The sequence below is a fragment of the Stegastes partitus genome, unplaced genomic scaffold (assembly GCF_000690725.1).
Source record: "Stegastes partitus isolate 25-593 unplaced genomic scaffold, Stegastes_partitus-1.0.2 Scaffold375, whole genome shotgun sequence".
NCBI classification, from domain to species: domain Eukaryota; kingdom Metazoa; phylum Chordata; class Actinopteri; family Pomacentridae; genus Stegastes; species Stegastes partitus.
This window is the reverse complement of record NW_007578106.1, coordinates 363,938-378,724: the sequence shown is the minus strand read 5'-3', so window position 1 is coordinate 378,724 and position 14,787 is coordinate 363,938. Positions and strand designations below refer to the sequence as shown.

At 44.3% G+C, this 14,787-nt stretch overlaps 1 protein-coding gene and 1 long non-coding RNA gene across 2 annotated transcripts in view; one reads left to right on the top strand and one right to left on the bottom strand.

Moving 5' to 3' along the window:
- LOC103359479 (vacuole membrane protein 1) overlaps nt 1–14,787 on the top strand; it is a 59,220-nt gene that overhangs the window by 25,735 nt on the left and 18,698 nt on the right. Inside the window, exons 7-10 of the mRNA XM_008284838.1 lie at nt 1,838–1,969; nt 10,719–10,799; nt 11,111–11,227; nt 14,281–14,342. Coding sequence (XP_008283060.1) covers nt 1,838–1,969; nt 10,719–10,799; nt 11,111–11,227; nt 14,281–14,342 — 392 coding nt within the window. The remainder of the gene's footprint in view (nt 1–1,837; nt 1,970–10,718; nt 10,800–11,110; nt 11,228–14,280; nt 14,343–14,787) is intronic.
- Nucleotides 3,602–9,595, bottom strand: LOC103359477 (uncharacterized). The gene is made up of 2 exons (XR_520312.1): nt 9,013–9,595; nt 3,602–5,912 (listed from the first exon to the last, which is right to left on the bottom strand). It is a non-coding gene; the product is annotated as an uncharacterized LOC103359477 (long non-coding RNA).

The window sequence follows — 14,787 nt, the reverse complement described above, 5'->3', positions numbered from 1 at the left end:
ACCCAATCACCGCTGGCCCTGTAACCTCAGCCTGGCGTGGCCTCAGCTGAGGCTTGTCAGCTCTACAGTTGGGGACACCTGTTGCGCCCACGGTTTCAAAGCACCCACGCCAACATTTTCCCTCCTCCTGCCAGCCTCCCACCTTCTGGATAGGCTGGTGATGAGACACGAGATATTTCCCTCCTCACAACCACCTTTTCTCCCCTTTCACTTGCCTACTCTCTCTTTGTTGGTTTCCGTTCCCTCTTGAAGCCTCTCTGTCCACTACTGCAGGTGCCTTAAGTGCTCCACTTCAAACACAGCCACTGCGCAGGTGGACGTATTTCATTGCCCCCTGCACAAACACACACAGTCGCATGCTCACAAACAGAAGCAGAGCTGTTGAATGGAGCAGCTGCCAGGGAGATTAAGACACGTCTCCATTATGAGAGAAAGCTGGCAGATTTCATCAAAGACTGCAGTGTTAACAAGAGAACAGGGTGTCCAGATTAAAGATGCAGTCTGCCAGGTTTGGGGATAGCACCGCCTCCGGAGAATGATTGTTTGGGCTTGTTGTCGCTGCCATGGCTGCTAACTACCCACTAATCATCTTCTGGCTCAGCCAGCAACATACAAGTAATGTGCCTGTGATTAGTTAGGGAGATAGACTGAAGCTGTGATTTGTGTGTGTTCCACCAAGACAAGTGAACATCAGTGAAAAAGCTTCACTTTCTTTATTGCTGTCTCTGCATTGCCGGGTGTCAGGGATGCGTTGAGGCTTGAGATCATCCATTTGCTCTCTGTAATTGTAATTTACACTAACTATATCTCCTCATCCCCCCCCCTGCACTCACACTCTCCCCTTGTGCCTGGAAACATTAAAGTAATGAGCTGTGAGCAACTCCAAAAACACTGCATTTCTTGGCGGCTGTTTTCATTGTGTTAATTAAGTCTGTAACCCTCACCCCCTCACTCCCCCATTCTTACCCCGTTCTCATGTTTTGGCGGATGAACTTGGTGAACCGACCGAAGTGCCGAGGATTTATTTCCCTCAAATCACTTCCGCTTTCTTCCTGTTAAGCCCCCCCTCAATCACACAGGCTCCAGCACTTTATGGCTGCAAGCTCCTTTTGGCTGCTGGATATCGATATCTCAGTTCCTCGGACCTCCCTGGACTTGTTAGCACATCTTAAATTTTCACAAAACACAGCATTCCGAATGTCCAAAGCAGACTGGAACAGAACTGTTAGAAATTCAATTTATTGATGTGCTGTTTAGAGGCAGCGCAGGGTTTCTCACCTACCTGAGGCCTGCGCTTAATGTGTCCATGATCGTTTAATAATCTGTGGGATTTTCGTCGTCGTAAATCCTTTCCGTTTTATTCCCATTAAGCACTCTGATCACACGATCCCAGACGTCAAGCAGCACAAGCTCCTTTGGATAGTGGATATTGATATTTTGCTCCATTAACCCTCCAGGCGCCACAGGAACTGTTTCATATGACAAACTAAATATAGCATCTGTACAAGCAAACTACACGAGGTCTCTACATAATTAAAAATGCAATTTAAAGCAATAAAATCACCCGCTGCATTTAATGACTACTGGTACAAGTAATCCCCCCCCGCTCCACATGTTGGTACAGACATGAATGTACACATGGCAGGTGATAGCTTTTATAGAGGAGGTCGTCTTTATAGGCACAATGGGGCAGAAGTCTATGTTGCCCAAACAGTGTATAGGAACACATTACATCGTATGTGTGCTATAAACAGGAACAGCTGAAGAGCAGTGATTCAAACTGTTTGTATATATGTGTGTGTGCGTGTGTGTGTGTGTGTGCTGTGTGTGTGAGCAGGGTGCAGGTACAGCTATCGGAGAGCTTCCTCCCTACTTCATGGCTCGAGCGGCGCGCCTGTCCGGAGCTGAACCCGATGACGAGGACTATCAGAAGTTTGAGGAAATGCTGGACCAGACAGAGTCCGCACAGGTGACACACTGCTGCCTGCATCACCTTCAACCAGTCACCTTCATAAACCCCTTCACGTCCTCCTCCCTCCTTCCCCCGGTTCACTTAACTGTCATCTTTTCTCTTTTGCATTTCTAGGCTTTATCTTTACCCAACTCTTACTTATCTTAACCACACTCTCACTATCATTTCTTTGCCACCAATTGCCTTTCAATATTTTTTGGATTTTTATAAATATGCCACTACAGTCTCCCTCTCACCTGTGTGTGTGTGTGCATGCTTGTTTGCATGCATGGGTGTGTGTGTGTGTGCGTGCATGGGTGTGTGTTGACGCCTGACCAAGCTCCACCATATTGCCTCAACTGCGCAGCGGGAATCAAAAGCTTTCACAACGTTGTGACTAAGAGAACAGCGATGATGCACTTGAGTAAAATGTTCCTGCCATTTCCGGCCCTTCATTTAGAAATCCCCTGTAAAAAAAAAAAATGTTCTCACATCAAACATCCCTGCAGAAGTTTCAACAATGCCTAGCAGCTCATTGTAAATATTTATTTTTCCCCTCTCTTGTGATTATGAATGGAGGAGGAGGAATGAAGGGAAACATGCGTGCGGTTGCGTGAAGGCTTTTCATCAGACCTGTCCGTCCAGCGCTCTTTCTCAGGAATGCTTTCCCTCTCCTCCAAGCGGTGGTCAGACAGTCAGACAGGTCAAGTGCAGTGCAACAACTGCATCCATAAATGGTTTTGAACTTTACAACAGACTCATTTGCTCTCGCGGTGGCAAATAAACTCCGGCCGATTGTGCCCAACTGTTAATCATAAATCCTGCGTTTCTTTTATGAGGGTATTCCAGATATCGGGGGGTTGCTAGGCAGTTGGGAGGAACCTTTGGTTTTGTTTACAGGATGTATTTCACTTTTCAGCACGCGTACATGTTTACTAACAGTTTACTCATAGTTCAGATGTGAATGCTTAATATTTCAGTCACTCCAAAGGAAATAAACGGATTAAATATGTACACTTCTGGCCATAGCGTTCAACATCTGAAATATATGGAACCATGTTTTTGTATGTGTAGAAAATGAGAACCACAACATGACAAGTCCCTTAAAAGGACGAGCTTTTCTTCTGTGTTATGTATTTCCTGTTTGTACTCACCTGTCTGTCCCACACACCTAGATATGCAAAGAGTTCCCTTGTGCTTTAATTTCCTGAAATTAGGTTTTTCATGGTTATTTTAAAATGCTAATTGTTTTCTGTACATTGTCAGTGTAAGTCAAACCACATTCTGGCCCAACAGCATCGTGCACAACAATTAATTAAATAACTACTCACTGCTATTACATAGATCCTTTTGTTTTGAACCAGTGAAAGAATTTGCTGACAGGGTTTCACTTATACATGAGGAGCAAGTTGTTGTTTTGAATCGGGCCGAGTGACTCCGTCGGCATTGGTGATGGTATTAATTAATAAAGTTCCACCTCAACCCTAGATTACAGCGGTGAGTTCTAGTAAAAGAAAATCCTTTTTGTGCTACTTTCCTCGGAATACAACTGTTGACCACATGTATTTCTGCTCCAGATCAGTTGGCGATACCACGGCAGGTGTTTAGCCTTTAGTCGGGTCGCACCGCTGTTACTTCGCCCCAGCAGCAATAGGTGGTCGCAGTTACGTTTTAGCGCTTTACTTCGTGCCTGCCTCGTGTTTTACAGCTGTTCAAATGGAATAAGAAGATTTTTCCAACTATCTACAGTTGCCCTTGAGTCAATAATGAAAGCACCAGAATCACTTGAGTACTCATAATTGATGAATGTGCTCCTGTAGATTTACTGTATCAGTAAAGTTAGCACTGCTGAGCAGGAAACTGCTGCTTTCATTATGAGCGCAGTGCTAGCGTACTCCGACTCCCAGCGCACAAACTGAGATGCTCGTTTGAGACAATAAACGTGAAACGAATGAAAGGAAGTCACAAACTTATGTGGCTGCTTGTTGACAAGACGCAGAGGTGCAGCACCTGCCCTCAGGTCCACTGCAGCTACCGCTGTGGTCAGCTGGGTGGGCTGGCACCAGCATCAGCCCCGGAGTGGAGACCACATGTGGGAGCAGCTCTGACATCACTCACTGATAAAGTGGCCATTCCTACAAAAGAAGAGCAGAGACAGCGGAAGAGCGACACAAAACGGTTGGCGTCGGAAAGACCGGATTCTGTCTACGTGACCGTCTGGGCACCGAGGAGCTCCTGCATGTCCTTCCCCAACAAACCAACAGTGTGACGCAGGAGGAGCATCGCCTGCTTGGTTCGCATCCGTGGAAGGGCAGATTAGAAGTGACGCTGCATGATACTGTCTTAGTGCACAGCCTTGCTCTCTCGCTCTCTCTCTCTCTCTCTCTCTCTCTCTCTCTCCCTCTCCCTCTCTCTCTCTCACATCTTTTCTGCGCCTATGCTTATTCTTTCTCACGAACCCTGTCTCAGACTACATCTCTCTCTCTCCCTCTCTCTTGCTGTCTCATGACATGCAGCGGCTGTGTCTAGATGTATGTAGCGTGTGATTGGACAGCATCTGGAGGCAGGTTGCTTGCACCAGCAGGGACCTGCCACATACGGAAACATTTTTTCTTCCCTCGCCAGGGCTTTTACTGTTGCTCGGATGCTCTCGGGATTCCCTCGTTCGCTCAAGGAGATCCCGCAACACATCTGATTTCTCTCGTCTACCTTTTACTCTTTTCAGGTGGACGGAGGTATTCGTCCGCTGTGAGTTTTTTCAACTGAAGGATGAAAACCTGTAGCAGTAGGACAAAGTGATAGGAGACGCCACTGGGACTGGAACGGAGACACTGTTATGGTTGGATCGCTGTGTGTTAGACAGAAGTGGTTGTCGTCCAGGACGTGACCCCCCGTGAACCTCACACCGCTCCACATACGTACCCAGACTCTTCCCCCCCTTCACCACACACTCACATTCTGTCCACCCTGTGGCAACAGAGCTGGATTCAGATGCTGACTTTGTCCCCCTGCGCTAAAGTCACAGAGGTTTGTAGGTGCCAGCACTTTGACTTAAACCCAGTGGTATTTCTCCCAGCCTGCACGTGCCAACTTCCTGCCACAAGTGCACGTGATGCACAGCAGCAAAGCACTCTGGGTTTTTTTTTCTCATTCATTCAACAGAGCTATTCAAGAATAATGAAGTCATGCCTTTTCTAACGGCTCCAGACGCTGATGTCATGAACATCTTTTTTTTTTTTCCCCTCTTAAATCTAGTGCTCGGTATGAGAGCGCTGTGGAGAGGAATCCTCAGCATTGACATGGGGAGAAGATCCCGCGTGGATGGGTGTCCGTGATTGCTTGTAACTTGATTATGAAGTTATTTCCTGCCGTGTGGTTTTTTTTTTTTTTTTTTTCATCTGGCGCGGAAAGGGTTAACAGGCTGTGAATTCTTGATTGCCAACTCCCAGGATCGTATCTCTTGTAACTCAAATCAGGGCCATCTGCGCTGGGCGTATGCCTGCCTTCCCCCCTGGCCTACTGCACTCAAAGCCTCTCTGTGCTGTGGTTTGCCCAGCCCCGTCACGTGACTTCTCTGAAAGTGCCCCCTCCCTCCTCCTCCCTCTTTATTTCCAGTAAACTGTTTGAAAGGAGGGGGGTGAGTCAGAGTAAAACCAGCTTCCCTTTAACCACAGCTTGTTAAAGAATTTGTCAACGTGGACTCAGGGGTGCATTTGTGTGTGCGTGCATGTGTGTGTGTGTGTGTGTGCTTGTGGACAGATTTGAATGTGTACCTCTTGTTTTTTTTTTTTCTTGAAAGGGGACCGTAGCTTCGATTGCATCAGGAGTCCTTAATCAGTCCACTTCCTGTGCCAGACAGAGCGGGCGCGGGCTTGTCAGGAGTTAATGAGATGAACTTTAGCCGTCTTCGTGTCAGGGGGCTCACGACTGCTCCGGAGATGTGTGTCTTCTGTGTGAAAGACTTTCATTGAGAAAAAAAGAAAACACAGAGAGAGGGAGAGAAAAAATGTGCGTGGGTGTTGACTTGTGTATAGGCTATGCATAGATTTTTCCTTGTCTGACACTTTAATTTTCCACATGGAGCGAAGTGCCTCGACGCTGCCTGCTTTTTGTCTGTTTGAACTCTGTACCTCGTCAGAGCTACCAAATCCTGCTGAAGACAAAGTGTTTGCTTTGTCACACTTCTTCACAATGAAATGTGAGCAACTTGTCAGCAAATCCAAAACAAACACACATCACATCGTGCTGCGCGTTCACTATCATGATTTATTAAAAAAACGAATTATCCTTGCAGCTGATCCTGTTGTGATAAAGCCACGGCGCTGTTAGAATAAAGGAACTATACATGCTTTGCTGTGTCAAGGTCAGAAACACTCACTGTCTTGGGTTTTTCTCTTCAGCTGTCACCTGGAGCCTCAGATAATTAAACTGTCATGTTCATGTAGGGCTATTCCATCCTTAGAAAAGTTTAATGAAGGACATGCTCCTAACCTTGAATTAGTATGTCCTCATTTTTAATTAATCCTCCTGGTGACACACCGGTGCTGGTGATCTTGTGACCAGCTGTTCCTCATGGATTAGTTTACTGTGGTCGGATCAGAACCCATGTGGTACCGGTCTTATGTTTGTGGTGGTCAGCACAGATACTCTACTCAGCAGTCACAGATGCAAACTCAGTGCTTCTTAAAGAGTTAATTTTGACTCATATTGTGTTCATAAACATAACATAACACGACTGGTGAAGGGTGGACTCTGACGTCCAGCTATGATGTGCTTATTCACATGAGAGATGTTCTGGTTATCTTCAGGACCTAATCTACGGCACATCAAACGTGAGTGGCGCTCCACATGAAGGTTGCCTCTATGTGGGGTGAATACTGCTGAGTAAACCATCTGTGCTGAGCAGCCAGACCTGGAACCAAACCTCCATCGTTTTATGACGCTGTACCCTTGACAAGATCTCACCAAATGTAATTGCCGCTAAGCCCAGCCCTACAGGACGGCGGTGACGGGGGTGGTGTGTGGGGGGTGTGGGGGGTGGCGGCAGGCAGTCCTTGGCAAACTGCCTGGCAAAGATGGTGATTTTCCATAAGCTGCCAACAACAGAGTCTGGATGTCTGAACCCCAGCCATCCAAGATAGATGCTTCCCTGGTCCAGAAATGCAGAATAGAGATAGAATCCAAGTACATAGTTCAGCTATAGTAAATCACAGTGTCACAAGTTCACACACACACACACACACACACACACACACACACACACACCCTCCCTCACCTCCTCAGGGACCCTTTGTTCACACTGCGGTGATATTTTCATGCTCTCTCGCTGCATGAGCCAAAAGCTCAGCGACGGCACCTCGTGTAAACAATGCATGGTTCATGACGTCAGGGAGTGAATGAGATCCACAGGCCTGGTGTGCGCCACTGATTGGTTGTGCAGGATTCAGTTGTCAGGTGTCCCTGGTCCAGACACGGTCCTCAGCGGTTCAGCTGTAAACCAACCATACACATTCCTTCCCTCCCTGTCTCCCACCAGCTGAGCAGCTTACACACTCCCACACACACACACTCCCACACACACACACACACACACATATGTGCACACACAGGGACAGGCTAGAATTAAAACTACAGGGTTGTCCAAGGAGAAACCTTCATGATTGGACATCGGTGGAGGCAGAAATTCAAATGGCGAACCAATCAGATTGTGTGTCCCTTCGCTCCCCCCACCACCTTATTAGGCGACCTCCCATGTCTCTCAGATTTCCTGTCCGCTGGGCTGCACCCCGTAAAGCATGTCATCGGCACTGTACTGGTTTTTGTTGACCATATTAGGTATGATCGTGTATTGCCAGCCCACCCCCCCACACCTCATTTCAACAAATATGTTTTAGAAACGGAGGCCTTACTTTTTAAAAGAAAACCTGTTTTTCTTTTTCAAATGTGTTTTTTTCCCCCATTTTTTTTATTGTTATGTGAGAGAAAAAAAATGTGCTTTCAGTGGGAAACTCTGCTCCACATACAGCAAACATTCACCCAAAGTATTTAAACTGGAAATAATGAAACACTGATTAGTTGATTTTATAATTGTAAAATGCAGCAGATGCATTTTGGAAACATTTGGTGGCATTGAAACCATCAGAAAACATGAGAAAAACTGTTTGAATTAGGAAAAAGGCTGAATTTTATAATTGTCTTAAAAGCAAAGTTGTCTTTAAAACAAAGATTATGTTTAAAAATGAGTGTCTCCATCACTTTAGAACAAAAACCTTCATGTCCTCTTCATTAAGACACATATCTGCTGCTTATAATTAAATTATATCAGAATCAGAAGCAGATTTATTGCCAGGTATAGTTTGCACAATACGAGGAATTTGTTCTGGTGGGTTGGTGCAACAATAAATATATTATAAGCCTGTGTTTTTGCATGCAGATATTTTTTTATTACAATTGTGAAATCAGTTAAAGTTCATATTGAAGGACGGATCTGTATAATTTCTCACATTATAACATATATATTTATATATGACACAGCAACAGACAAGTTAAAGGACTGAAATGCTCCATTTTTTTAGTACAGGATATATTATTCATGCCTTTGAGGCTTTTTTCTGCAAAATAATTATTTCCGTCCCTATCAGACAGAAGCTCCCTGAAAAACTCAAATGTCCTTACCAGTATCACATAATTGCTGTAAAATATTTAGACCTTACTATTTCTAAAAGATGCAGTTTTACCCAAATAAATCAAGCATTTTTACAAACAAATAATATTCTCATTGCTTTTCATCCTAGAAGTGCAGCAGCTTCAAGAGAAGCTCAGAAAAGTGTAGAAGTGAAAATAAAGAATTAAGGCGGCTGTACAGTTTCTCATTTTCTGCTGCAAACAGCTCAAATTATTAACATACAAAGACCTAGAACTTTTAGACAGAAAAAATAATATGCTTAGTACTTTATAATTATTATTATTAGTGTAAGAATCTCAATTTCTTTGATAGAATAATTTAAATGTAACTCAGGCAAGTCTAGCATGAATGAAAGTAATAATTTAGAATTACCTACACATTGAAAGGCTCATTCACAAATGGTCCTGCATCAGGGGCTTCCTCTGGATTCACACAGTGTTCCCAGAAGTGTTTAGAATAAAATCCAAAAAAGATTAAAGCTGCTGTTCCCAGAAAAGGTATATTGAGGGAAAATCTCTGTCATTGCTGTGAAAAGAGGCTTTTGTGAAGCTGTCAAGAAGGATAGGGCAAGACCAGCAGAAAGCTCTGAACCTGTGACTCACTGGAATGACCAAAGTCTGTTGTCTTGTTCTCGCATTCCCAGTGACACAGGAATTAATATGTGGCACAAGAAGTATGATAAAAACATGTTAAAACTAGTTTAATACGCCACAAGAATAAACACTTATGTTTGGAGAGGAGACTTGTGATTGTTTTAGAACATGTAACAGGTGGACCTGACTCTGGACTTCTACATATTTCTGTTTGCTCCTGAATTTAGCACAAGAAATTGTTCAACCTTGAAATCTGCATTTTTTAATCAAGCATTAAAATAAATATATTTCCAGTCTGAGAAGTTGTTTATTAGTAGAAGAGTTGTTGTTTCTGTGCTGAACACACAACCAGAGCTCCTCATCACTCACACTTTCACATTTATTCTGCTGACTGTGGATAAAGTTGAATTACAGCCATGCACTTATTTTTGACAAATACATGTTCAAGTGTTGATTTTTAGAGTTTTTTATCATTTAGGATGAAGTACCTAAAGTTGGGAGAGTTTAGAAACAGAACCTGTGTGATTCAGTGAGAGAATCTCCCTCTGATGCACAATACATTAAAATATAAGTACAGTTAGGTTCTAGACAGTCCACTGAGCTGTACAGCTCATTTTTCAGCTCTAATTATTTTACTTGTCAGTTGTTATCTTGTGTAATAATTGATTAAAGTTTTTTTTTTTCTCCACAAAACATTTACAGGAGGTGGAAATTCTCCAGCTGCAGCTGCTGCTCCTTTGTTCTCATTTAGAAACAAGCAGAGATAAAAATAATCAGGTCCTTCGCAGATTTTTCGTTTCATGTTGACAAAAATGTGTTTTTAGATATAAAAAGGAAAGTTTTATTGTCAGTATACGGACAGTAAATTGCAAACAAGATGAAATGCCTAACACAGAAATCCTGTGAGCGGATCTCTGACTCTAAGATATATTTTTCTAAATTAAGTTATTCTAAAATCTTCATTTTTTTTCTATGTGACATTTGAATAAGTTTTAAAGCCTTCATTAAAATAACTTCAAAGCACAACAGTTATCTGACTACACACATTTATTTCATACAAATCTGGTTTTCCCTCTTCCATATAAATGCTTAAAAAAACTATGAAAACCATTTTTTTCTAACTAAATAATTCAGCAGCTCATTTAATTATGAAACTAATTTAGTGATCAATCTGAAATGTACCAGAAATTAAAAGTGAATAATTTGCCATGTGAAGTGTACATCATTAATAATCATTTTAAACAGTTCAACACTATCAGAATGTGTCTGGTGTTATACAGACAGTGTGATATGGATATAATAGAAACTCCACAATGATAATTAGAAGAATATTATTCTGCTGTTTGGAAAAAAATAAAATAAAATCTGTAAAGCAAATTTGAAATTTGTCCTGTAAATAAAACATTCAGTACACAAGCAGTATGTGATCAGTAAGCATCAATAAGAACAGTTTACTTACATCTTCTCGCTGTTTTGTCCTTATTTCCAGGACTTTGCATCTCGAGCTAAAGCAGCAGTGCAGAAGCTCATCCAGAGGGTCGGCTTCTTTGGGATTCTAGCCTGTGCCTCTGTGAGTCAATCACACACACTTTTTTTTTTAATTTTTATTTTTTTTAAACAGAAAACATTTTGTGCACCTTGGTTTTATATTTCTAATTAATTTTGTTGACAGCTGGAGCAGCAACCTGTGGAATAAAGAATTCTAAAATAGACTTTTGCAGATATCAGATGTTCTCATGGCAAAGTCAGCTGGTTCCCCTGTAGGATGTAAAAAATACTAAATGAGCTTTAATTAATTTAGTGTATGGCTTGTGTTTAGTTTTTCTTGGGGTGGATTGACACAGTGTGAATTCTCTAATCATCTGTTTGATTTATTCCTAGATTCCAAATCCCCTCTTTGACCTGGCAGGAATAACATGTGGACACTTTTTGGTCCCGTTCTGGACTTTTTTTGGTGCGACGCTCATCGGGAAAGCCGTCATCAAGATGCACATTCAGGTGAGCCGCTGTTAAAGAACCTTCTTCTGTGTTGGCTTTATTATTTCAACCCTTTATCAAAAGAGTCCATAACAGTGCAGCTGATTCTTAAACATGTCAGGGAGCAGCTTTACAACATCTGACATCTTCTTGTTGTCTTTTCTGTTTAATGCTATAGGGTGCCATTTATATATATTTGTTCCAAAGTTTACTCATGACTGCGTCTTCAGTGTTGCTCAGAGGGGGGAAAGTTTTCAATAATAAATCACAGTCATGCACAGCGTCTCTGCACTGCAGTCAGCTGGCAGTAAGGAGGCCATTTTGTGCAGCACAAGTAGGGGGAGTCAACCATTTTGTGATGGCAGCTGCAGCAGCCCCAGTACAGTCTCCAGCAGTACAGTGTACAGTAGGCTGGCCGGGCTGCAGCAGATAGAGGAGAACCTACAGAGAAGCTAAAGCTGCGTCCTAAACCTGCACCAGGAACCTGCAGTAAGGAGACTTGGCATCACAGATGTTTGTTCTAATCCTGGAAAATCCTCAATTTGCGTCCAGGAATTTGCAGTGTATCTGTGATTACCGTCAAGGGCTCGACTTTTTGTTTTCTAAGCAAATGCAGGAATTTGTGCCACAGAGGAAGGAGGGGGGAGGGCGGGGGGTTAAAAGCTGTCCTCTTCTGTATCATAAAGCATTGTCCTGCAGCAAACACACAGAAGACGTGTGAAGCTAGCGAGCTGGAGCTGAAGCAGATAAACACCGTCCTGCGGGAGGTGGTGGTGGAGAAAGCAAGGGGGACAGATCGGGGGAGGCAGGGGGGGCGCAGCGTGGCCGCCACAATCACACACACAGGCCCAGAGTACAGCCAGGGGTCCCAGGGGCCCCACCGGCAGAGGTGTGTCCCCCTCCGTGTCACGGAAAGAAAGACCTCACCCGGCTCTCCGGCGTGTCAGGGGGCCCCAATCTCTCCTGTAGCTGCTCGGTTTAATTTTCCTCAAGCTCCAGTTTCGCTTCTGATGCCGATGGTTCAGTAGTTCAGAGTGTGTGAGCAGAAAACAAGAAGCACACTGGAGGAGAGCAGGTGACGTTCTCCCTCATGGGCCAAGAGGGAACAAATGGGGATTTCGAGGCTTGTGTTGTGTGTGTGTGTGGGCGTGAAAATGTGCTCAGTGCTTCAAAGCGTGGTTTTGATCCGGCTCTGTACCTGTGCTTCAGGTGTGTCCTCACTGCTCTCCAGGGAGAAGGGTTTTCACTCTGCACCGCTTCTGCCATTTAGCGCTCATTAGACTTGTGAGGATCACAGGTGCTGTCAGGGGAGGCCGCTGCTGGAGAGGCGTTGTCAGGTGGAGGACGGTAGATGTTCCTGTAGCAGAAGGTCAATGAGAGGCTTGTTCCTGTTGCAGCGTTTTAATGTGGCAGAGCTGCAAAACGTTCTCAGATTGCGTCACTGACCTCGATGTCTAGTCGTCATTTTCTGTAAACTGCTGAGAACTGAGGGAACACTTTCCCCTTTTCAGTGTCTGACGGGTTATGACTCTTATCAGCATTAGCAGTGAGCAGAAATCAGCAAGTCATGAGCGTGTCACAACTTCCACACATGAAGAGCATCTTAGTCAACGCCTGTTGCCCTCCTGCCCCTGCCCCTGCCCCGTCGCTTCACGTGGGGCGACAGAGCAGTGAGGAGGTTTACTGCCTCCACTGTTTGTTTTCTGAGAGGCACAAAAATCACATGACAGCAAATGTCAGTCTTTTTTTAATGTAGTAAACACCAGTTACAAGTTTAGTTACTCCTGTGACATTTTGAGCTGCGAGTCTCTCATTCAGGCCGCAGTGACATTCTGAGTAACGCAGATTAAAGGACAAGCAGATGACAATACATGGATGCTGCAGAGCCGTACGCTGTCACCTGGAGTTAGACCTGTACCCGGGGCGTCCTGCTGCTGAAGTGTCAGGTTTATTTCTGTCCACTTACACTGGACTATCTATAGTTTTTATTTAAATACTACAATTCCACTGCCTTTAAATGCTCTCCTCTATCAGGCCAGTTTTTAACTTTAAATCTATAAACCTAAGTAGTGAGCAGCAGGTCTCGGTGTTGGTCCCGACCCGTCCCGCAGGACTTTAAATCCCTTTGATTGGCCCTGCTGCAGAATCACTGTGAAAATATTCTGTTTAGCATGACAGGATTGTGACCTACATCCGATTTTTAAGCTGCCGTATAAACGCCCGGATTAAAGCTACACATTTAAAACACTCGCGTCCAAGACTTTTATGTCTCCATCATTACATAAAATGGAAAATTCTAGATGTCTCATTTAACCTTTTTCCCCTTTCCCTGTAATTCGACAGTACATATTTAGTATCTTGGGATCTGGACTAGAATTTAAAATAAGTTTTTGTGGGTTTGAACGGGGCCTGCAGACGCTCTTTAGCCTTTCTAATGGCAACAACCTGCATGTGACTGGGTCAAGGCACATTTTAGTAGTCCAAAAAAATAAATGTTTGTTTATCAGAATGCTGTAACCTACAACAAAGGGCAGGAAAGGCACTTCAAAAATGCAGTTAATGAGCCTCTGCGTGTTTACCCGCATCACCAGGCCGGAGGACGAGGAGCTGATATGAGCCAGAATAGCTGCCAGTCGCCGTTTGGTGGTGACTCAGCAGGAATCAGACCGGACAGGAGCCGGCCTGAGACCCCTCTGAAGCAGTGACACATTTCCTTTGATTCCTGCATCTCTGGCCTTGAAGCACAGACACACACACACTTGCTCTTTAGAGCCATTATGATATGCTGAGCTGTTACACTGTGCTGGTGGTGTGTCACAGAGCCCAGGCCTTTTATTTCTGGCCCTCTATGACAAAATGTCTGACCCTTCATGGCCGCTTTTAGACCAAACCACCCTGGTCATGCAAGACACGGGCTTGGGCATAATGAGTAGGGTGTGTGTGTGTGTGTGTGTGTGAAGAGGAGCTAAGAAATGCCTGGTCACACCATGATGATGCACGTACTGCCTTGTTCATCGGCCCAGCAGTGACCTCATGGTTCAATAACCGACTCGTTCTTTCTCTTTGTCATACAGAAACTGTTTGTGATCGTCACCTTCAGCAGGCACATCGTGGAGCAGATGGTCTCCCTCATCGGGTGAGTAAACCTCATAGTGTGTGTGTGTGCTTGTGTGTGCTTGTGTGTGTTTGCTCAACAAAAGTGCCCTGTGCGTTGTGCGGCGACCACACGTGAAGGAGTTAAAGCAGAACTTTCCAGTTGAGGAGCCTTTTTTGGTGGTCGTGGGGCATTCAGGTGATTCAGCTGTGTGAACTTGGCCTCCTCCTCCTCTTCCTCCTCCTCCTCCTCTTCATGACCTGCTAAAGGTCGTGGACTCTGAGTTGTACATGGTGATTTTGGAAGATGGCTTTTTGCTGTATTGTGTTTGAGATCCTTTGTGCAGACCTTGAATCGGACCTTTTGTCACACTTCGCTCTGACTCCTCACTCCGCTGTGATCGTCTGCTCGGTGATTAATGGCTGGGATTTTTCCACTGGATGACTATGGGCATGAACATGTTCTGGCTGCTTCACAGGACACGATG